Genomic DNA, 23,099 nt, shown 5'->3' on the forward strand with positions numbered 1-23,099 from the left:
ATGAAACTTTTTTAGTCTCGGTTTAAAGCTGGTTGTCTATATAATGGATACCACATTTCAAAGTAAAGTGAGATATCGCCAGGCAGACTGCCAATATGATGAGGCAGAAAACTGGTTTCACACCTTCAACCACTGAATTCCAGTCTATAAAAGAAGTTGAGGAAGCCATGAAAAGACTGTTGGAAATAAGGAGACAGGTTTTGGAAAGAGCTCTTGGTGTGCTGTAAGTTGTACACAGTCCCCCAAAGGGGCAGGCGAAGGGTAATTCCTCCTTCATCTCAAATCAAGTCGGAAGGTCTTTAAAGGAAATTCTTCAGATTCTTCAACATGTGTTCCCTGCAGTTTGGGGCGGGGGTGGGGGGACATTGAGATCTAGTTTATGACTCATCCCTGAAAAAAATCTATGGGCTAAGTGGCTGACCAGGAAACTGTTCTAACATCAGAGCAAAGAAGAGGTCGGCAGCTGCTGCCCTGGGCTGGGCCTGTGTCTTAGTCCACTCAGGCCTCTATAACGAAGTACCATAGACTGGGTGTCTTACAAATGACAGAAATTTATTTCTCACAGTTCTGGAGGCTGGGAAGTCAAGATCAAGTCACTGACAGATTCGGTGCCCAGTGAGAGCTTGCTTCCTGGTTCATCGATGCCTTCTATTTGCTGTAACCTCACGTAGCGAAAGGGCGAGGCAGCTCTCTGGGGTCTCTATCATAAGGGCACTAATTCCATGCATGAGGGTTCCACCCTCCTGACCTAACGACCACCCAAATACCAGTACATTGGGGATTAGGTTTCAACCTAAGAATCTGGGGCGGGCGGGGGTGGGGGGTCAGAGACTTTCAGCCTGTAGCAGCCTGCACTTCCAGAGTTTGTTGTGGCAAAGCGAGAAGGAGTGTTTTCTGTGGACCGGTTGTGAAAGAGAGCTGGTACACAGTCCTGTTAAATCTTGCCTGAGGGCTGATGAGAGGGGCCATGGTGCCCCCAAAGAGAAACAGGAGCCTGTCTATGTGGGAGGGAGGAGGAAACTGAGACCCAGAGGCCAAAGGAAGAGTCATTAGCCAACCTCCAAGGGCAGTATTTCCCCTGTATCAAGGGCATGCAGGTAAAATATAACTAGCAATGGGGGAGGCGGTCCTCCAGAGAACCTACAAAAACCACCCCCACGAGAGGAGAATCAATCTTAAATGCTAACTAGACCCAGAAAATGGGACATCAGCTTGAGATAGTATCAGTCAAGTGAGTGCTTTCCTGTCCCTTTCCAGGCTCCCCTTCAGCCCTGAGGAAGAAGGCATAGAAGTTCAAGTCAGAGGAAATGGTAGTAGGTTTAAGCTAGGAAGGGAACAGCCATAACTTTAAATGAAGCTTAAAATTTCAATTATTATAAAGACTAGACATATTAATTTCTGATTGGAAGATATTTTGTTATCACAAAGGAACCAGAAAAGTCATAGGATTGCCATGTATCTTACTGAGAGAGAGCTTCTAGCCTCACAGTATGAATTTTAAAGGCAAGAGAGAAAAATAAGGTTTCTTGATGTCCCATGATCATGTTTGTTGGATGTAACACTTGTATTGAAGGATGGGAGGACTGAAGATGGAAACAGAAGGCCATCAGATCAGTGGTGGCTCTAGGGATGCTCCTCCCTACATTTGTCACTAATGGTCTGTGACTGTCCCTCTTGTGGCACCTCTGCTTTGCTCTTTGTGCCTGTCCCCATTCTCTTCTTGCTTCCCACAGACCAATTCTTGCAGTATTCTACAACCCAGATTCTGAAAAGAGCCAGTGTGATCACCTATCTAGTCACAGGTGACCAAAGACCTTCGTCCATGCCTCCTCATGGGTCATCGGTTGGCCCCAGCACAAACCATTCTTTGGTCAGCTGTCCAACCCATCTTATGCAGTAGCCACCCTGAGCCCTAGGGGCATGGGGAGGAAGAACCTGGAGCTGCTTCCCTGAACTTCAGCTAGAAGGAGATGTCGGGATATAGGGTGTAGAAAACACAGTCACTGATAAAACCAGGACAAGGCTCTTTCTCTCAATAAAAGGAAAGGGAACCTTAGATTAGGCTCAGGAACAGAGAAAGTATGGGTTATTACCAATCATCAGATATTAGAGTCACAGAGAGTTTTTACTTTTGTCCTTGACCAGGTGCATGGGACAGGGATCCTGAAAAGTTTCTTTGTACACTAACAGTGAGTTAAAACACTTGGGTTCATGTCCACCTCTTTGAATGCTAGTTTCCTCGCCTGTAAAGTGAGAGTACCTCAGAGATCTCCAACAGAACTCACAGTCCCAGCACCTGCTTTTCTATACCTTATCTCATCCAACTCGTACAAGTTCCTTTGAGTTGGATACCATTGTGCCCAGTTTAAAGATGAGGAAACAGAGGCCCGGAGAAGTTAATTGCCTTAACTAAACTCACAGATTTAGTAAGCAGTGGAAATGGGATTTGAACACAGGTGTGTGTCAGACCCAAACCCTTATGCTTCAAATAAGTCCTCCCAGCTCTGTGATGCAGCGAGGTAGGGAGGGCTCTCTAACATGCACTCTGCCTGAAGAAACCGCTACATGGCCAGTGTTGCCACCTGCCCTTGCTTGGTTTTCTCCAGAGGGGGCTCAAAGGAAGTCACTGGCACAGTGAAGCTGGGTGACACCCAGAAGTGTGTGAAGAGTGAACAGACTCCTAAAAAGCCATGGAGCAGAGCCAAAGCAGAGCCACACACAACAAGGAAAAGAGAACAACACAAAGCAAGCTTCAGCCTCTGAGAAGTGTGGTCAGCTTCTGAGAAGTGACCATATTAGACAGGGCATCTGAGCAGCCAGGAGTCTAAAGGCACAAAGTCATAATCTCCCAAGCTCCCATTTGCAGTGTTCCAAACTTTTCTGGGAAGGAGACTTTTACATACTCCCAGTTTCTATGGCCGTATTCACAAATGTGTGGTTAATAGTTGCTACCTGAAGCATCCTCTGAACTTCAAAGGATAACAGGGAGATTTTCACATCCTCCCTTGTGCTAGCTGCTCTGCTTTTGAGAAGAAAAACAGTCCATAGAGTTGTATATGGAATTTGGAACAGAGTTGGATGTTATTATCGCTTTTTCAGTATTAACATGAGGGAGAGCTACAACTTTACCCAGAGCATATTTGGTAATCTATTTTTTATGATTTATAGCAAATAATTAATATATAATGTTATCAAGCTCCAGTTTTTATGTTTTCTTTCAGATGCTAAGAATGTAAAATCCATTATAGCTCAACTCCTGATGCACTGCAACTTTTAGATTGATTGTTGTATTTTGTGTGGTAGAAATTTTAAATAAATGTCTAGCATTAGTCTAGTGGACTAGATATTGAACTGAAAAAAACAATCCATCAGAAATGAGATTGGAATGATTAAAACATTCAAGCAATTACTTTGAATGGGATTAAGAAAAATACAGGTTTTATACAGATAGATTGATATACACACACATACATACCTACACATATCCATATATATACATATCCATATATATATCCATATATATGTGTAGGTTGGAATAATGAAGATGTCCATTTTCTTATTCTCCAGATGTCAAGTTAGACTAGACCCGAAACCCAATGAACTCTTGTTTATAAACCTCAGCCACTCTTGTTCCAGCTCTGTTAGAGGTGGAAACTGATGGTTCCCAGCCTCCTTTCTGGCCACTCCACAGCCTGGGAGAGCTCGCCCCTTCCCTCCTTCGACTCTCCCTTTCCCTCACCAAAGTTGCCATTGTTTGCTGCTTCTATCCTGGCACTGAAGGCTCAGATCACTGCCCACCAAAGACGTGCAGCTGGCCAAAGTTCATTTTCTTCAAAATATTTTTCAGTATCTGTTGTGTTCCAGAGACTGCGGTAATAGAAAGATATGGAAGAGTTTTTACACTCTGCTCAGAGTTTTCCTTGAATAGGGGAAGCAGTTATGCCAGTACAAAATACAAGGAGGGCTGAATAACTCCTGCCTAGCTCCCTGCCCCGCTTTCCAGAGCCTTAGATTGGCTCTAAACTATGGAAAGATCAGACCAGCAGATCTCCTTCCCTGTAGCCTAAGATCCTCAAGAGTTCTTAGAGTTGGCTTTGGTTGACTTGGTCTGTGAAGAAATTTTTCCCTTTGAAACAATGTCCTAAATGGCAGCTATGTTCCACAACACTCTCAGTACAATACTATTGTTTCATTATAGAATAAGTTAAATGGGTCTCTGTGGACCAGTCCGGAAATCTAGCAACCGTAATTGTCAACATCATTTGTATGGGAAGATACTTTCTGACTTCCAAGTAATTATGCTTCAAATGTTATAAATAAAACACATCTCATGGGGACACATAACATAGATGTTATCATAAAGCACAACTAACTTTGGCGATTCTTAGATTTGGAGGGTACACTGCCCTCCTGTTGCACACGACTGACTACCTCACTGTATTCAGTCTTTGCTCAGATGTTACCTCCTCAAAAGAGCTTTCTCTGATCACCCTATCTAAAACAGAGAATTTTAGTTTTTCTTCATCACACCCCTCACCACCTGAAATATTATTCATTCGTTTCCCCATTAGGATGTACATGTCATAAGGGCAGGAGTTTTGTCTCTTATTTGGCAATATTCCCAGTGCCTTAAATAGTGTCATGCACATCAAAAGAACTTGATGATGATTCGTTGAATAAAAGAATGAACAAACTGGTCTCATTTATCCAGCTTTATTTCTCTCCACTCTCTAAAGCAGCCTTCATGTCACTACATCTTGCTTTCCTTAAACAGAAGTGTTGATTATATGACCTCTCAGCATCTTTCAAGGCCCCCAATTTTACGATCCTTTGCTCTCTCAATTCTGACATTTATGATGTAAGAAAACCTGGAGAGGATAGAGAATCCTGCACTTCTTCATCTCTGTTCTCCCTTCTTGCTCTGAACCCAACTCAGAACGGGTCTACTGACTTTCACAGCCCCTCTCCTACTCTCTCTCCTTATTCTGTGTTTCCTGCCCCAGGAAATGCATGCCAAGAATATTGGAAAATTAGTTAGAAGGAGTTAGATGTACAGGATGCCACTCAAGTGTGTAATCAAATCTCTTCATATTTATGTGGTAGAATCAGAAGTTGTGTGATATGAAAAGTAGACGGCTGCATAGGTACTAAAGTGTTAGAAAGTCTCCCTTTGGAGAGACAATCCTTTAAAACTATGACTATTCATGAGACAGATATCATCGTAAACGAATTCACATTAAGGTGTTAGTAAATTATTGGAGCATTTCTTCTAATTGGAGGTACTAGATGCTTCAGTAAGAACGTACCTTGAAAATTCAGAAAAGAAAAAGTACATAGAAAGGAGAGGTGGGGATCATGGAAAATAAAATTTATAACTTCATAGTTTTACCTAGGATCTTAAGGTTTCTAATTTTCTTTTTAAAGAACAGTATAAAATCACCCTGGAAGATGACAAAAAGAGAATAATCAGAGAAACTTTGTTGCAACTGAACCAAAAGAAGGAATGGGCCACAGAGGTATATCTCAATTTTCTTTCTTTCTTTTTTCTAATAGTAGATTTTTATTCTTCTCACACAGAATTTCAAAATTTTAACTGAAATGTTAGTTTCAGGTGTACTACCGAGGGATTTGACATTTGCACACGTTATAAAATGATCACCATGATAAGTCTCGTAATCATCTGTCTCCATACAAAGTTATTACTGACCATATTCCTTATGCTGTACATTACATCCCATGGCTTATTTATTTTATAATTGGAGGTTTGTACCTCTTAATCCCCTTCACCTATTTCACCCTCTCCTGTCTGTATTTCAATTTCCTTAGAAAACAAAGCTCCCCCCACCCATTTCTTTCTCATGGTGTATTATAACGGTCAGAAACTTGTGTTTTGAAATTAGGCAGTTTAGTTTAAATCACAGTTCTACCACTTACTGGGTGTATAAACTGAATTTATACTTGACTTTTCTGGGCTTCGGTTTCCTAATCTATAAAAAGGGGACAATAATAATATTTAACTTTAACGAATAGTATGAGGATTGATAGCGCCTCATAAGAGCAAGAGCTCAGTAAATTAATATTCAGTTATTTTTAAGTATAATAATAATGGCTACAACAAATTATTAAATTAGATTTTGGATGAATTATAGGATGAAATATAATTTGTCTAAAAAGTACTTTCTTACATATGCAAACCTAAGAGAGTATACTTTACATTGCTGGAGCTTTAAAAATTGGGGATATAAAAAAAAAATGTTTGAGATGTAATTTCCAATTCATGTTTTCTAATCTTTGTTTTGCCCCAAATGCCTGACTTTCTTTCCTTTTCACTGCCCTTCCCCTGTCTCCAGACTATCTCCTAAATCAGTGAGGTCCCTGCTGGGATTGTCTCTTTATCTGGAACATCCTTTCTTCAGAGTGGTAAACATCTGGTCTTTTCTTCACTGAATTTCAGTTGCTCTTGTTTGTTGCTTCCCTGTTGGTTCAATTGTTCTTTCAGTGTTACTATTCTACTGCATGATTTTACTGATTAACACAAATACAGAGGATGTGGAGAACTGACCAACGGTTTTGTCTGCCCATGCAATTCAGACCCTTTGTTACTGAATATGATTAAATGGTGAAATCAACAATTAAGTAATCTGATCATAGTTAAGATGATTAAAAATGCATATGTAGATCAAATATGCCCTCAGTATGTACATTCAATATATAATGAAGACTGTTCCCAATACTGTTCCTAACATTTTACATTAAAGTCTCTCAACAATCCTGTTAAGGGGAAGACTTGCTAATAAAAAGACAGAGGCACAGAGAAACTTTGTAACTTGCCCAGATCATGTGGCAGAATAGAGAGTTAAGATAGCTTCTTCAGATCATTACTCTTAATCATTACATTGTACATTTTCTTTTCCCCACATACTGCCAAACACCCACACACGTGAACGAATTTTCCTCATTTTCTCTGGCCATCTTATGTGTTAACTTCTAAAATCTACTACTTTTGTGCAACCTTGGCTGCTTATTGGAGTCACCTGAGAAATTTGTTTAACCCAGGTGGGTCCTGGGTCCCACCCACAGAGATGCTCATGTAATTGGCCTGGGATGTTGCCTGGGCTTTTGGATTTTTCAAAATATCTGGGAGATTCTAATGTGTAGCCAAAGCTGAAAACACTACTCTATTGTTAGTGAATTAAGCCATTAGTCAACTAAATTCAATAATGAGTGACTTCCTACTTTTGTTCAAACAAAATTCTATGTTCAAATAAACTTTAGACTTATCAGTTGGAGCTGAAGTATAAAAATTCCTGGTTCCTAGGAAATGGGGGTTCACTCTTAGGTCAATTACCATGATTTAAAGAAAAGAAATTTATTGCACATCTTCCTACTTTAAAGACTTACACAAATTTACCCTTAACATAGTTTTAAATTATTTCAATCCATGTTTATGAACCAGAATATTTTTCTTAATTTTTCTTCTTGTGGTTATGTCCTTCAGTTCCTGCGTTTGTAGCACGGTATCCATATAAAAGTACCTCACATATAACTAGAATCTGTCATCCATTATAAAGTTCCTTTGGGTGAAACTGTAAATATCCTAGTAACTGAATATGAATTTACATTTTAAGATCCTACTGATAAAATAAGGATTTTCCTGTTTGCTTTGTCTAAAATGCCTTTCTCCAGGAGACTATCTAGCTACAGCCTGCTATCCTGAAACTATTGGCTGTTAGGTTTGTAAGTATGTATATTGTTATTATTGACATGCAGAAATCTTTCAAATTAAAAAGGTAGTTATATAATCTATTCATGCCTTTGCTATATATTGAATTATGTCTGTGACCATAAACTTGAAGGAAGTTTGATCACTGCAGTTTAACCATCTTAATTGTGGAGCAGATCAATTAATGACTGATTTCACCAAAGCAGTCAGATTCAGTCACAATAGAGGCCAAATTGAATGGACAACCATTGTCCAGTTCTCTCAATCACCTGTATTAGGCAACGTAAATCAGCAAAAACAATACAATAGGATAATAAAGAAAGAACAACTGCACCAAAAGTTTTTAGGTATATTTCCAAAGTAATTGCAAAACATAATTTTAAATGATCAGATAAGTTGATTGTGTATCCCCATTGCTAAAACTCTTAAATGTTATGTGGCAGCTCTTCTTTAATACAGAAAAGTTTTTTGTTTTTTTTTTAGAATGCTATAAGGTTCATTGACAAGGGCAGCTATCGAGAGATCTGGGAGAATGACTGGCTCAAAAAAGAGGTAAGTGGAATTTTTAGAAACAAAGCCAATTTCTTCTTTCTCATTTTTTTGAACTGGAAATGACCTTTATTTATGAGCTGAAGTCATGGGAAAAGCATGGAACCATGACTGACTGAGGTAAAATGAAATTCAAGTGGAGTCCTAATCTTATTACAAGTTGTTACTCAATGAACACCATAAATAATCTCAATAATAAACAGAAATCATTTTTTGGTGTTACAATTCATACAACATACTCAAGTGTGCAAAGCTTCTTTATGTCCTAAAACTGATCTGGCCTTCCTCTGGACCCTACTTCCTCATGGGTGACGGGAGCAAGGTTTAAGGATCATTTTAACCTCATTCTCTGCTGTTTTAAATTGCCTCTTTAGGTATTCAAATTGGTAGGGAAGAGGTAAAGTTGTCATTATATGCAGATGACATGATACTATATATAGAAAACCCTAAAGACTCCACACAAAAACTACTAGAACTGACAAATGAATTCAGCAAGGTAGCAGGATACAAGATCAACATACAGAAACGGGTTATATTTCTTTACACTAACAATGAAATATCAGAAAGGGAATGCAAACAAACAATCCCTTTTAAAATTGCACCAAAAAATAGAAATAAAATACTTAGGAATAAACCTCATCAAGGAGGTGAAAGACATATGCTGAGAACTATAAAACATTAATACAGGAAACTGAAGATGATTCAAAGAAATGGAAAGATACCTCATGCTCTTAGATTGGAAGAATTAATATTGTTAAAATGGCCATACCACCCAAAGCAATCTACAGACTTAATGCAATCCTTATTGAATTACCCACGACATTTTTCACAGAACCAGAACAAATAATCCTAAAATTTATATGGAAACATAAAAGACCCAGAATTGCCAAAGCAATCCTGAGGAAAAAGAACATAGCAGAAGGCATAACCCTCCCAGACCTCAGAAAATACTACAAATCTACAGTAATCAAAACAGTGTGGTACTGGCACAAAAACAGACCAGTGGATCAATGGAACAGAAAAGAGAGTCCAGAAATAAACCTACACATCTATGGACAATTAGTCTTCAACAAAGGAGGCAAGAATGTACAATGGGGAAAAGACAGTCTCTTCAGCAAGTGGTGTCGGGAAAGCTGGACAGCTGCATGTAAATCAATGAAGTTAGAACACACCCTCACACCATACACACACAAAACTCGAAATGGCTTAAAGACTTAAATATTAAGACAAGACACCATAAAACTAGAAGAGAACACAGGCAAAACATTCTCTGACATAAATCATAGCAATGTTTTCTTATGTCAGTTTCCCAAGGTACAAGAAATAAAAACAAAATGAACAAATGAGATCTAATCAAGTGTATAAGCTTTCGCACAGCAAGGGAAACCACAAACAAAAAGAAAAGACAACCTACAGACTGGGAGAAAATATTTGCAAAAGATGTGACCAATAAGGGCTTAATTTCCAAAATATACAAACAGCTCATACAATTCAATAACTAAATATTTCCACATAGATGTCGCAAAGGCACTTCAAACTCAACATACCTGAAGCATAATTTATTAAATTTCTTCTTAGATATTCTTTTCCTTCATTTCTTTTTTTGCCATCTGCTCAGACACCCGAGGTAAAAATGTTACCATCAGCTTCTTTTCCATTTTCCTTGCTCCCATTTGACTGAAAAGAGTTGGTTAGTCTAGGAAACAAAAGAATTTAAAAATCAATATGCTTTCTATGATATTGACAATTATCTTGAAATTGCCTTTATAAAGTCATGGTGAGTAGGAATCCATACTATTTCCAAAACTAATCAAGATGAATCCTCAATTTTAAAAAATAAGTATTAATTTTAAAAACTCAAGGTGAGCTCAATAGTTAAAGAATATTAGGGAGAAACTTGGTTCTTATACTTTTATTAAATATAACAGTATGATCCTAGTGATAATAATTTAACAATTCAAACCTTAAATTTTATAAGATATCATAGATGTTAAGTTCAGAGAAAACAACTACAAAAGTTTATATTCGACTGAAAAGAAAGGCCATTTTGTGCCTTGGTCCTTCCTACTAAAGCCACAAATTACATTTTGTTTTGTTTTATTTTTTAATTCTCATAATTCAGTGGAAACAAAAGACAGGAAAAAATGTCAAGTTTAACTGAATCATGAGCAAAAAGAGCTCACTAATAAAGAACAAATCATATAATTCAATATATTTAATTTCTCTTTGTTTCAATAAATATTCATTTTTGCTGTCATTAAATTTACTCACAAAATTAATTAAAACCACTTTTGGTTATAAGTACTATCACAATAATTGAAAATTGCCTGGAAATAGAACAATGTATGTCAATTAATTTCTTTGAGGAAGGCTTAGAATGAGTAACAAGGGATATTTAACAGTGGAACTCCCCCAAATATTTCTCCATTTAACTGTCTTTCAACAATAATCAAAAACTGACATCTCTGGGAAGAATGAGATGTCCCATTGCATGACTTTTATTATCTGGTTTTATTTAGCATGCTTATTAGGAACATGAAGAAAATTCAAATTTCCAAATAACCTGGACTAACAACAAATGGAAAGCTGGAAAAACTAGGCAAAGGGATTCAAAGAGGTTAGCAATCAGAGTTTCAAACGTGAGGAGGCATAAAGCTAACTTGGATCTTGCAGGGGAAAATTTCAAGAGCATGCATTTTATTCAGGATCCTAGGTCCCTGACTTATAATAGTTTTAACTAAATTATCTTGCCCAATTTCTTAAGTACATTTCTTGGGTATCTGGGGAGAAGCAGTGGTGGGGAAGGAAAAGAGGTCTTCTACTTCCTTCTTTATACTTTCTTACCCCAGAAACTAAAGGTATTTATACGGCTATAAAAAGGAACTAGTTTTCATTTCCCTAACATTTCAAAAGACTGGGAGGGAGATAGCAATTGATGAGAACCTTACTTAGCACTCTACAGGGATAGGTGATGTCACAGGATATCCATAGCTTGAAAGATTGGACTTAACTCCCCAAATGGGCCCTCATTCCCAGCTTTGGCAGGAGACCAAGAATTGTGTGTGCTGCCTCCCAAGTATGCCAAACCCTTAGTCACACATTCTATTAATTCCTTCTTTTACAACCTCTAACTATGATTTTTTCTCATCCTTTGACATCTGAAAATTATAAACTTTTCCTTAAGGCATTCAGGCTTGTAATCAAGCTGATCATATCTTAAAAACATGAGATCCTAAAGCACCAACACTAGCTCTGTAATGTAGAATCATGGACTTAAATGGTTTTGTGAAATTGTTTAAGGCTGGTAAATAATATATGCTTTTCTTTCCATCTCTAAGCCAGCAGCAATATTTGAGCCTTTTCTATGACACTGGTACTGTTTTATATTATAATTATTTGTATATTTGTTCACTGGTTTGTATACTTGTTCCCTCTTTTGAGGGAAGGAGCCACACTTTATTGGATTTTGTATCCGTCTACCTCTAGGACAGAGCCTTACCCATGGTAAGAATTCAAGCATTTAATAAATGACTTATGTGAAAGGGATATCCATCTGGTAATATACTGAGTGCTTCCAGATTCCAAAATACAATAATTTCAACTACAAATCAAAAATGTTAGTCATCTTTTTCTAAGTTCTCATCTCAGTTATGCTCTTGGCAACTCCTAACAAGAGATACTGAATCGAAACCCCTACCCTGTGCCTTTATTTCATCATATTCCCTGGAGACACGTTACTTTTTCCAGTTTATTCTCACCAGCCGATCACTTTCTATTTTATTGTCTTATTTCTAATTCTTCTATTGTCCTGACTTCTCCACACGAGCACCTCTCAATCCAGCTCATGCTGTTTTGGGGGGCAGAGAGGGAAGGTGGGGATTCTATCTAGTCACATTCTTCTATATATTCTTCCCACAAACAAGCCTTCTTTAGACAAAAGTTATCAAAATACATTTCTTAAAGATTGATGGGAACTCTATTAACAGAACCAGCAAATTTTGCTCCTGTTTGAGTTAGCCACATTTCTTCGGTAAACGTTAAGCCTGCTATGTCCACGAAGGACCTTCCATCACCTGCGAGATAGAAATAAGACTCTTTAGCATTACTTGGCTCCCCTACTTGTCCAGTTCTTCTACTTCTCCCCATTCCCATTTTATTTCTATCCACACCAAAATGTGGATAGAAGGCACATGTGCCTCTATCCATGTGACTCCTTCTGCCTAGAATATATCCTCTCTTGTCTGCTAGAGAATCTCTACTTGGCCTTCAAGATCCAGAAGAGAGGTCATCTCTTCCATTAACTCCCCCTTACCCCCTCACACCTGGTGGACATAGGGTGAACCTCTATCTCTCCCACAGTCCCTGAATGGCTTCCATTATGATTTTATCACACTATTTTCTGTTGCTATCACTCTTGACCATTAAACTAACAGATCCTTGAAGGTTATTGTATCTTATTGATCCTTTGTTCCCAAAGTGTACTATAGTTTTTGACACATAGTAGGCATACAGTACAATTACATGAGTGAATGAACAACATTTCATCTCTCTGATGTTTCTCGGAATGACTCCAGCACACTCAAGAGAGAATATAATTGTCCTATAGAGGCTGATAGAAAGGGCTCCTAGGCCTGTACTTCTCTTTTTTAAATGCCATAATAAAGATTTTTTCCCAGTGTTATTAGTTTTCATTATGTTGTTTATAATTAACCTTAGATAGAGCCTCATTTAGCTACTAACACCAGAGTGATAAATTAGTCTTATTTTCTTATTTATCTCTGCCTCCAGCTCAGATAAATCCAGTGATGTTTCTGAAGAGTAGGAAAGGACTGCTCCTGCCATTCAGTAATAATTGCCTAATCATGCAACCAAGTTCTGCAAATGACCAGGAAAAAAGTCCCACCTGTTCCTTCTTAGAGCAAACCCAGTAATAAATAATACAGGATAGATCTTCCCCTCAGGCAAATGCACTTTTTTAAAAAAAATTAATTAATTTATTCATTTTTGGCTGCTGTTGGGTCTTCGTTGTTGCACGGGCTTTCTCTAGTTGCGGCAAGTGGGGGCTACTCTTCGTTGTGGTGCATGGGCTTCTCATTGCGGTGGCTTCTCTTGTTGCAGAGCACGGGCTCTAGGCGCGCAGGCTTCAGTAGTTGTGGCACGCGGGCTCAGTAGTTGTTGCACATGGGCTTAGTTGCTCCACGGCATGTGGGATGATATTCCTGGACCAGGGCTCAAACCCGTGTCTCCTGCATTGGCAGGTGGATTCTTAACCACTGCACCACCAGGGAAGTACCACAAATGCACTTTTAAAAGTTGAGTTTTTTATAGAGGACTAGATAGAACTAAGTCCATAAGTACTAACACCCACTCTCTTTTCCTGAGAATAGATTGCAAATCACAGGAAGGAAGTGGAAGAACTGGAACATGCTATTCATGAGCTGGAAGGAGAAAATTTGGTGCTTATTGATCAGCTGTTCAACTGCAGACTTGTGGATCTCAAAATACCCAGGTGAGAGTCATTACATATCTAGAAAGTATTTTTTTTAACATTTGTATCTGTAAAAAGTTATTTTTTTAAGATGACAATTCTTTAATAGTTGAAAAGAAAGGAGCTCACAAAATGGCCATGGGGAAGGTATAAGATCATTACAACCGACCACTGGTCCAGTGCAGACTTTGACTTGCTTTTTCTAACAATGCACTGTGGTCATAGTAGCAAACACTTAACACGAATGTCACAACTGCTGTCCTTCAGAAGCCTCTGGGCCAGCAGGGGAATTGGGCATAAAAATAAACGCATAACAGTACAGCGGAAGAGGTACGGGGTTCGAAGCCAGCACACAGGAGGGAGTGATCAACTTGATGGGAGCTCCTGGAGTGTTCTGAGCAACTGGTTACCTTGTGGATTATAGAATGGTTTCCTTTGACAGTTAATGAAAGAGGCAAACTACTTTCTAGGCAGAGAAAATAGCCTGGCATTCCAAGTCACATTTATTCCTGCATGAGAGAAATCAAATACGTATATGGCTTTGTAGTTTAGGTTATCTCTTTTTCTTACCTGACAAAAAAAAGTCTTAATATACCAATCTTGATGAAAAATTAGAGCCCTGGAATGTGGTATTAAAACCCAAAGTGGCATTCATAATTTGGACAAGTAGTCAGAAACAAGAAATAACCTAAATAGTAACATGCTTAGGAAGATCGAGGAATTAAATCACACAAATGTAAGGTGTACATGTGCAAGATGGGAGAGAAGTTCAACACGGTGGAAGGGTCAGGAAAACACTTCCACCTGAGTAGGTCTTGCTTGTGTGGCATGGAAAAAATACTATTAGAGACATAATAAAGTATTTATTGTTGGCAAACTTCCTCATGTGCTTCAAGAAGGGTAGATACAAGTTGTGGGGTTTTTATTTGCTGAGCTAAGTGATGGGTGTCGGGATACAAGATTGGAGAAACAGGAGATGGTGCAATTACTTTATAGGCTGAACACTGGGTGGGGCAGGACAGAGAAAGAGGCCACCTGCCTCCCTTTCACAGTCTATGTATGCCGCCCTGGAGCCACGGATACCAGTGTAAGTGAGGTAGGCAGTCAGGCTGAATGAATTGGCTGATTACTGGACTCCTGTACTTCCAGTCTCTTGAGCTGATGCCCTTGAGGGTCCCTAGGGGGTGGCGGGCCTCACTGTCATCCCAGCAGGCAATGCTCTCTTTTGCCAGCCTCCCTCCCTATGGTCAGGTCTCCAGCTCCACACTCCCGTCCCGCCTCTACCCCGAAGCACCTGCTGCTGCCACCACTTTGTGATCACGCTGAATCTCTGCCAGCTGTGCCTTCCAACCACTGCTCCACCTGCTGTCCGCTGTGTTCTTTTTCTCTCTTCCGAACCAGCCAACGCTTAGGAAAAGAGCTACCCTGTAAACTGCCAACCCCACTTCCTGCTTTGGTCAGCTCAGTCTAGTGCACCTGATTTGCTGCTGATGTGGATGTGAAGTGCTCATTATAATAAAGGGGAAATCTTTCATCGGCCAGAGAGAGCTTGGCAAGGACAGGAAAGGGAGATGGGAAACTTTTAATGGCGATTTTCATTAAGTTGTTTGCTGTATTGTATGCAATTTAAACCTATCCTCTAGCTTCCCCACAGAAATCTTCAGTAAAATCCACATTGTTCATCAATGCTTTGTGGGTTGGTTTTCTTTAGTGAGAGACCTGAGTGCTTAGTTTTGCTTCAGAGTTGGGAGAGATGAATTCAAAATCTGTCCGAGGGAAAAGAAACAGCATGGGCGACGTTTATAAGAACTGGGTTAGGGGCCCGGTATTTGCCTCCATGGCACACTGAACTTTTCCTTTGTAACTAGCATTTATCACAGTAGGGACTACTTTTTAAACATCTGCTTCCTTGCTAGATTGTCCTTGAGACAAGTGTTTAGGACATCTTAGAAAGACCCGAATAAAGAAACAGAAATGTGTAAACCCTCAATTATCTGTTACAATGCTTATCTAGAAGAAAAAGTTCAGGAGCTTTTCCTGTATCCATTTTCAAGTCAAAGAAATGTTAACACATACTGTGTAATTTATGGTAACTGCTCTTTCCACCTCTTTGTTGAGAATTTAGTCCTGTATATTCTGGTAGGGTGAGAAATAGACATGAACAGTACCCAGTAAACATATAAAAACTTCCCTATTTGGATGAAGAATGGGGTATTCTACCTAATAGAGTTACTGTATTTCCCATCCAGAGCTCCCCAAACTTCTTTCCTTCCTGACTCCCATAGAACATCATAGTATTTGTCTGATACATTAGATGAACTGAATAAGCTAGAGGTGACTGCCCAGGGACTCCCATGCCGCAGAGCTGAGGCTAGGTGGACCAGTACCTCAAATCTAACGCTAGTTTCATATGATAACGTTCTGTAAAATATTTTCTATAACAAGTGTTGCCGCCCTGTGGTGGTACAAAAGTGACAATAAACTAATGATTAAGAGAGAAGCCAGACTTCAGAAGGTTACGGCGTTTACTAAGATCTTAGTTATTCAAAAGAGTAAAACCAGGAAAGAAGAGAACTCTGTGGCCTCAGACTTGTCCACCTGCAGACCAGAGCTTCACTAAGTTAACTCTTAAGAAGGTTTTAAGATATAAATATTGTATGTAGTTACATTATTTGCTTTAAGCTTTAAGCATCTCAGATAACACTTCCTTCGTGGTCTTTAAGTAATTGACAGCCTGTAATCCAGGGGATTCACTCTGGTTGCTAAGCATGAAGTATGGCTGGTGCATCTGCCAGGGGCACTTGCTTCATGCTATAGCTTCAGGCAAACTTCATGGCAATGCTGTATGGAGCTTTCAAGGTATCATGTCTTCTGACTGAAAATTCCACTGGCCTCTGCAATGCAGAGAGTTGCAACAGCAGACGCAAACTCACCAGGCTTGTAGCTGGAACACGCCGCTCAGCGAGAGCCAGAACCTAGGTGTCATCTTGGATTCCTACTGCTGTCTTTCTCTTTTTCTCTTTATTTCAAATCCCATCCCATTCCTCATCTGGATTCCCTGCAACAGTGACGTAACTGGTGTCATGATCACTCTCATTTCTGGGACTTTAAGCCTGTTATTTCCTAATCATGGGATGCCCTCCCCTCACCCCAAGCTCTTCCCTGGCAAACAGCCCCTGGTGTTTCAAGACTCAACGCAGGTTTCATCTTCTCCTGGAAACCTTTCCTTACCTCCTAAGGCTAAATCCGGTGCTGCTTCTCTTTGCCCCGTGGCACTCCTGACACTGTGCTCCTCACATAATTACCCACCATGGTACAAACCATCACCATCAAACACTGTAAGCCTGTCTGCCACCCCACTGGGCCTGATGCCCCTTTCTCATCTGTGTCTCCAGCACCCAGCAGAGAGATAAGACACTACTGAGCAGGTGGTACAATATTTGCTGACTGACAGACTACTTTTCTTATTTGTTTTTAGGCGACTATATCTTGCTCAAGCTGTTGGACAGGAAGTGGCACAGGAAGAAATGCCTTTGGAGTTGCCAGAAACATATATAGGTATTCTTTTATTGTAATGGTGATTTTTAAAAAGTTGACAAACACTTAATTGCGCTTCTTGTTATGGACAGGAACCTTATATCAGAGAGCTATTCAGGGAATAATGCCTGCCAGCTCCTCCATATTTCTCTGTGCTTGCAGAGCTTACCTAACCCATCTCCCTTCTCTAGTGACTTTTCAAATCAAAGTCACCATATGTCACAATGAATTAAATAGACACTAGTAGAGAGGGATGGAATGATGTCTACACTGGCATGGTTTGTGCTCCAATTTAGCCAACCAACCAAAATACCAACACACTCACAGGTCCCCATGTGATTATTATAACTTATTAGCTAACAGAAGGAAATACAACCTAGATGTGGTTTCGAATAATAGGACTCACTCTCACTTTAATACCTAGATTCTACATTTCTAATTCTCAAATTTTTCTCCTCCAGGAGATTCTCAAAGGTCTTTCAAATTTAAAATGTGACAAAGGAGCGTATATATATATATATATATATATATATATATATATATATATATATCTCAGTCACTACACCAGAAACTAACACAACATTGTAAAGCAACCATATTTCAATTCAAAAAAAACTAAAACTGAAAAAATAAGTGACAAAGTATGTATTGTATTTTTAATCTGTTCAAAAATTGTACATAATTAATTTCTTTGCACTCATCCCAGAAAAGTCACAATTGCAACCTGCAGAAGTAAAAAGTAGAGACTTGTTGAGCTTAGCACTTGGGAGCAGTGCTTTACATCTTAGTCATGAGGATAGCAGCAGATACAGCCAGCAGCTGAAGATAGATGAAGAGAGTTCAAGCATAGAGTTTGGAGCCTCTGATATGAAATACTTACTGTATGAGGATGAGCGGGATTTCAAGGTAAGATTCATGAGAAAACATCTTGACTACTAGAGAAAATGTTGCTTTATTAGTTAGTGGAGAAAATTAACCTGAAGTATGGATGCTGAAAAATTCTATTTGCAATTATTAGTAAAATTTGCCAACCATTCACGTCTGTCACTAGATACTATTTTCACTCCTACCTTTGCCCAACTTACTACATATATTCATTTATAGACATCCATTACTAGTATACCATGTAAGTTATCTAGTGCTACTTAACAAATTACCTCAAGAATTAGTGCTTATAACAATAACTCATTTATTCTCTTTCAGGGCTTCTGTTGGTTAGAAATTTGGGAAGGTCTCCAGTGGACAGTCCTCACTTGGGTTCTCTAGAAGGTGCAGTTATATTTAGCTGAAGCCTTGATTTGGGCAGGAAGATCCACTTCCAAGGTGGTTCACTCACATGGCTGGCAAGTTGATGCTGGCTAAGCTGGAGGCTTCAGTTCTTCTTCACATGGGCCTCCTTACAGGGCACCTTTATTGTCCCTTTGTTACAGTATCTGGCTTCTTCCAAAGCAATCAGTCCCAGAGACCAAATGTTTCATATGACTTAGCCTTGGAAATCGGACATCAACACTTCCATCATATTCTATTTGTCGATGTAGCTACAAAGTTCCACCCAAAGAGAAACAGTGCAGGTCCTGCATCTTGAAAGAGGAAGGTCAGCATCATATTGTAAGAAAAGCACATGGGATAGGATGTATATGATAGCATGACCATCTTTGGAAAGTACAAACAGTCACATATACCAGTAGGTGAAACCTAGATTATCAAGCCTTTTAATTTTAAAACCTTTTGGTACATTCCAGTCACTTTCACATCCACCCCTTGCTGTTTTCCCTCTTGGTACTACCAATAACCTTGAAAGTTCTCCTAGAACTTAAAGTCTGGTAGGAGAAAGAGTAATTAAGAAAGCAAAAGAAACTGAATAAATCAACAAAAACCATTTTAACTAAGTACAACTCAGTCCTGCTACCATCAAGTGATAATTTAAAGACTAAAGCTCTAGTCTCTATAACGCTCAAACACCCCCATGAGTATATTGGAATCATGACGCCTTGTATGTTACAATAACCTCACGCTAGTGGACAACTGTCTATAAAATTCCAAACTTGCATACCATTTGGTTGAATGAAAAACCTTCTTACTTTTTATGTTTTTATCCGTTGAATTTATTTAAATTTCTTTTCTATTTGACTTACAATGTTGTGTTAATTACTGCTGTACAGCAAAGTGACTCAGTTATACATGTATATGTATATATACATTCTTCTTCTTCATATTCTTTTCCATTATGGTTTACCACAGGACATTGAATATAGTTCCCTTTGCTATACAGTAGGACCTTGTTGTTTATCCATTCTATGTATACCAGTGTGCATCTGCTAACCCCAAACTCCCACTCCTCCCTTCTCCCACCCCCTCTCCCCCTTGGCAAACCACCAGTCTATTCTCTATGTCCCTGATTTTCTGTTTCATAAATAGGTTCATTTGTGTCATATTTTAGATTCTACACGTGATATCATATGGTATTTGTCTTTCTCTGTCTGACTTACTTTACTTAGTACGATAATCTGTAGTTGCATCCATGTTGCTGCAAATGGCATTATTTCATTCTTTTTTATGGCTGAGTAGTATTCCATTGTATATATGTACCACATCTTCTTTAACCATTCATCTGTTGATGGACATTTAGGCTTTTTCTATGTCTTGGCTATTGTGAGTAGTGCTGCTATGAACATAGGGATGCATGTATCTTTTTGAATTATAGTTTCGTCTGGATATATGCCCAGGAGTGGGATTGCTGGATCATATGGTAATTCTATTTTTAGTTTTCTGAGGAACCTCCATACTGTTTTCCATAGTGGCTGCACCAACTTACATTCCCACAAACCATGCAGGAGGTTTGCACCCTCCCCAGCATTTGTTATTTGTAGACATTTTAATGATGGCCATTCTGACCAGCATGAGGTGGTAACCCATTGTAGTTTTGACTTGCATTTCTCTAATAATTAGCGATGTTGAGCGTCTTTTCACGTGCCTATTGGCCATCTGTATTTCTTCTTTGAAGAAATGTCTCTTTAGGCCCATGTTTTGATTGGGTTGTTTGTTTTTTTGTTGTCGACTTGTATGAGCTGTTTGTACATTTTGGAAATTAAGCCCTTGTTGGTTGTGTTGTTTGCAAATATTTTCTCCCATTCCGTAGGTTATCCTTTCCTTTTGCTTATGGTTTCCTTTGCTGTGCAGAAGCTTGTAAGTTTAAGTCCCATTTGTTTATTTTCACTTTGATTTCTATTGCTGTAGGAGACTGACCTAAGGAAACACTGGTATGATTTATGTCAGAGAATGTTTCGCCTACATTCTCTTCTAAGACCTTACTTTCCACGGAAGTTTTTGATGTGGTGGAAATGGTACTGTATGTGCTACAGACTGAATTTTGTCCCCACCCCTCCCCCAAATTCACATGTTGAAGCCCTAACACACAATATGACTGTATCTGGAGATACAGGCTTTAGGAGTTAATTAAAGTTATATGAGGTCATGAAGATGGGCCCTCACCTGATAGGACTGTGGCCTTATAAGAAGAGGCTTTGCCTTGTGAGAACGCTGTGAGAAGGCAGCCATCTGCCAGCCAGGAAGAGGCTCTCACCAGAACCCAACCATGCTGGCATCCTAATGTTGGACTTCCCAGCCTCCAGCACTGTGAGAAATAAAGTTCTGTCGTTTCAGCCACTCAGCCTGTGGTATTTGCTATGGCAGTTCAAGCAGACTAAGAGAGTCTATTACTTCAGAATCCTGCTCCAGATGGTTCTGAAATATATGGTAGACTTCCATCAATTTACTTTTCTCCTATCTCGCATTTATTGTAGCTCTGCAATTATGTATTTTAAAAGCTACATACAGTTATATGAATTTTTGAGAAATATTAATAAAACATTGCCTTCCTTTTTCATTCTTTGACTCTCCTAAATTCTAATAAATGTTTATTGAGACCCTCACAACATGCCAGGTACTTGTTAGATGCTTGAGAATTTAAGGGGAAGAACAGGAAGAAATGAAGTCTCAAAGACGCCTATGTGGCAGGCCCTACCCTAAATAGTGTACATGCTAGTAGAAAACTGATAAAATCATTGATTACTGTACAGGAGGAATGTCCTACCTGTATCTGTCTCCCTGACCAGTCTTTTGCCCCAGCACTTGGTACACAGCCTGGCACATAGTGGGCACTCATGTTGAAGTGTTGAAGGAATCCAAAAGAAGGAGTTACAGCTTGGAGGGGCTTCCAAGAGGAAGGCCCATTGGGTAGGGCTGGAGCTGTTTCAAGTCAGTTTGGAGTTAGCTGTGGGATTTCATATAAATTAGACTTCTAATTCTGTTTGTTGATATCTGAAACTATATTCAGTTTGACAGAATGTGGTAAGTTTTATATCTACAGTAGATCCTGTGAAATGGGCAAAACCCATGTAGATTTGCTCAATATTAAGACATTTATCATCGGGCTTCCCTGGTGGTGCAATGGTTGAGAATCTGCCTGCCAATGCAGGGGACACGGGTTCGAGCCCTGGTCTGGGAAGATCCCACATGCCGCGGAGCAACTGGGCCCGTGAGCCACAACTACTGAGCCTGCGCGTCTGGAGCCTGTGCTCCACAACAAGAGAGGCCGCAACAGTGAGAGGCCCGCACACTGCAATGAAGAGTGGCCCTCGCTCGCCGCAACTAGAGAAAGCCCTTGCACAGAAACGAAGACCCAACACAGCCAAAAATAAAAATAAATAAATAAATAGATAAATTTATTTAAAAAAAGATATTTATCGTCAAAGATGTTTGCAGATCACTCATTTTGTTCTTGATTAATATAAAAAACTCTGCTGTGGTTATATCCTGGCCAGCAGAGGGCTATATAAATGCAGCCAATACTTCCTACTTCCTTTTACCAATTAAAGAGCTTGCAGAGAATATATCTCCCTGCTGTAGTTGATGTTCCCTCCCCGGCTCAAGCCCCCAGAAGACAAGCCTGCAAGCCTTGCTGCCTGCTCTTTGGGAGGTTTGCCTACCATGCCCCCACTGGGTATATAACTTTACTGAGTGGTTTTTATTTACAGTAGCTCTCATATTTCACATGTCATACAGCATTCAGATAATCAGGAGGGCAATGAAATCTGTCATATAGAGGCCAACTATAGTAAATAAAACCTGATCTATGAAGGCTGGTAACTTGCTGAATAACCTCTCCTATTCTCCTCTGTGTCTGTTCACCATAGGATTATGTAAACTTGGGCCCCCTGGAAGTGAAGCTCATGACTGTGGAGAGCAAGAAAATGCCCATCCATTCCCAAGAGGAGACTCCAGTCAAATTCTATGATGATGTCAGGAGCCCGGAAAGCCACATCACATATAAAATGATGAAGTCTTTTCTCTAAGACTGAAATCTGCAAAGTAAAAACAGATTCTTATACATTTCCTTTGGGAACTGAGGTATATCAGTCACCCATTTTATTTACTCTTTGGTCCATTTTCAAAGCAGTTATTTCTATAGGTCATAATTACATTTAAAATCAAAGATCTGAGTATCCAGCTATTCATTTACTTGCATGGCCTGAGTGACAAAAATGAAAGTACACTTTATATTTCCATATTCAAGTACAGAGGAGCATGACAGTGGGCCAAGATGGTCTCTGAGGTTGCTTACCACTTAAAAATTTACTGATCAATCTAGGATGCCAATATGAAATAGTTCAATTAGGAATTTTCTGAGAAAATTTAGAGGTCTGCATAGCACTGACTACACATCTTTCCCTCTGAGGGTGCTGAATGATAGATAGCCAGTCCACAATTCAAGTCTACTCTTCTTTAACCTAACACTATAAT

The 23,099-nt window shown here is 39.3% G+C and overlaps 1 protein-coding gene across 1 annotated transcript in view; it reads left to right on the forward strand.

Moving 5' to 3' along the window:
- Positions 1 to 22,651, forward strand: part of CCDC83 (coiled-coil domain containing 83) — a 37,810-nt gene extending 15,159 nt beyond the window's left edge. The window contains exons 5-10 of the mRNA XM_060157873.1: positions 5,425 to 5,516; positions 8,207 to 8,275; positions 13,660 to 13,781; positions 17,239 to 17,318; positions 18,004 to 18,203; positions 22,493 to 22,651. Coding sequence (XP_060013856.1) covers positions 5,425 to 5,516; positions 8,207 to 8,275; positions 13,660 to 13,781; positions 17,239 to 17,318; positions 18,004 to 18,203; positions 22,493 to 22,651 — 722 coding nt within the window. The remainder of the gene's footprint in view (positions 1 to 5,424; positions 5,517 to 8,206; positions 8,276 to 13,659; positions 13,782 to 17,238; positions 17,319 to 18,003; positions 18,204 to 22,492) is intronic.
- Positions 22,652 to 23,099: the final 448 nt, after the last annotated feature.

The sequence above is a fragment of the Lagenorhynchus albirostris genome, chromosome 9, assembly GCF_949774975.1.
Source record: "Lagenorhynchus albirostris chromosome 9, mLagAlb1.1, whole genome shotgun sequence".
In the NCBI taxonomy this organism is placed as follows: Eukaryota; Metazoa; Chordata; class Mammalia; order Artiodactyla; family Delphinidae; genus Lagenorhynchus; species Lagenorhynchus albirostris.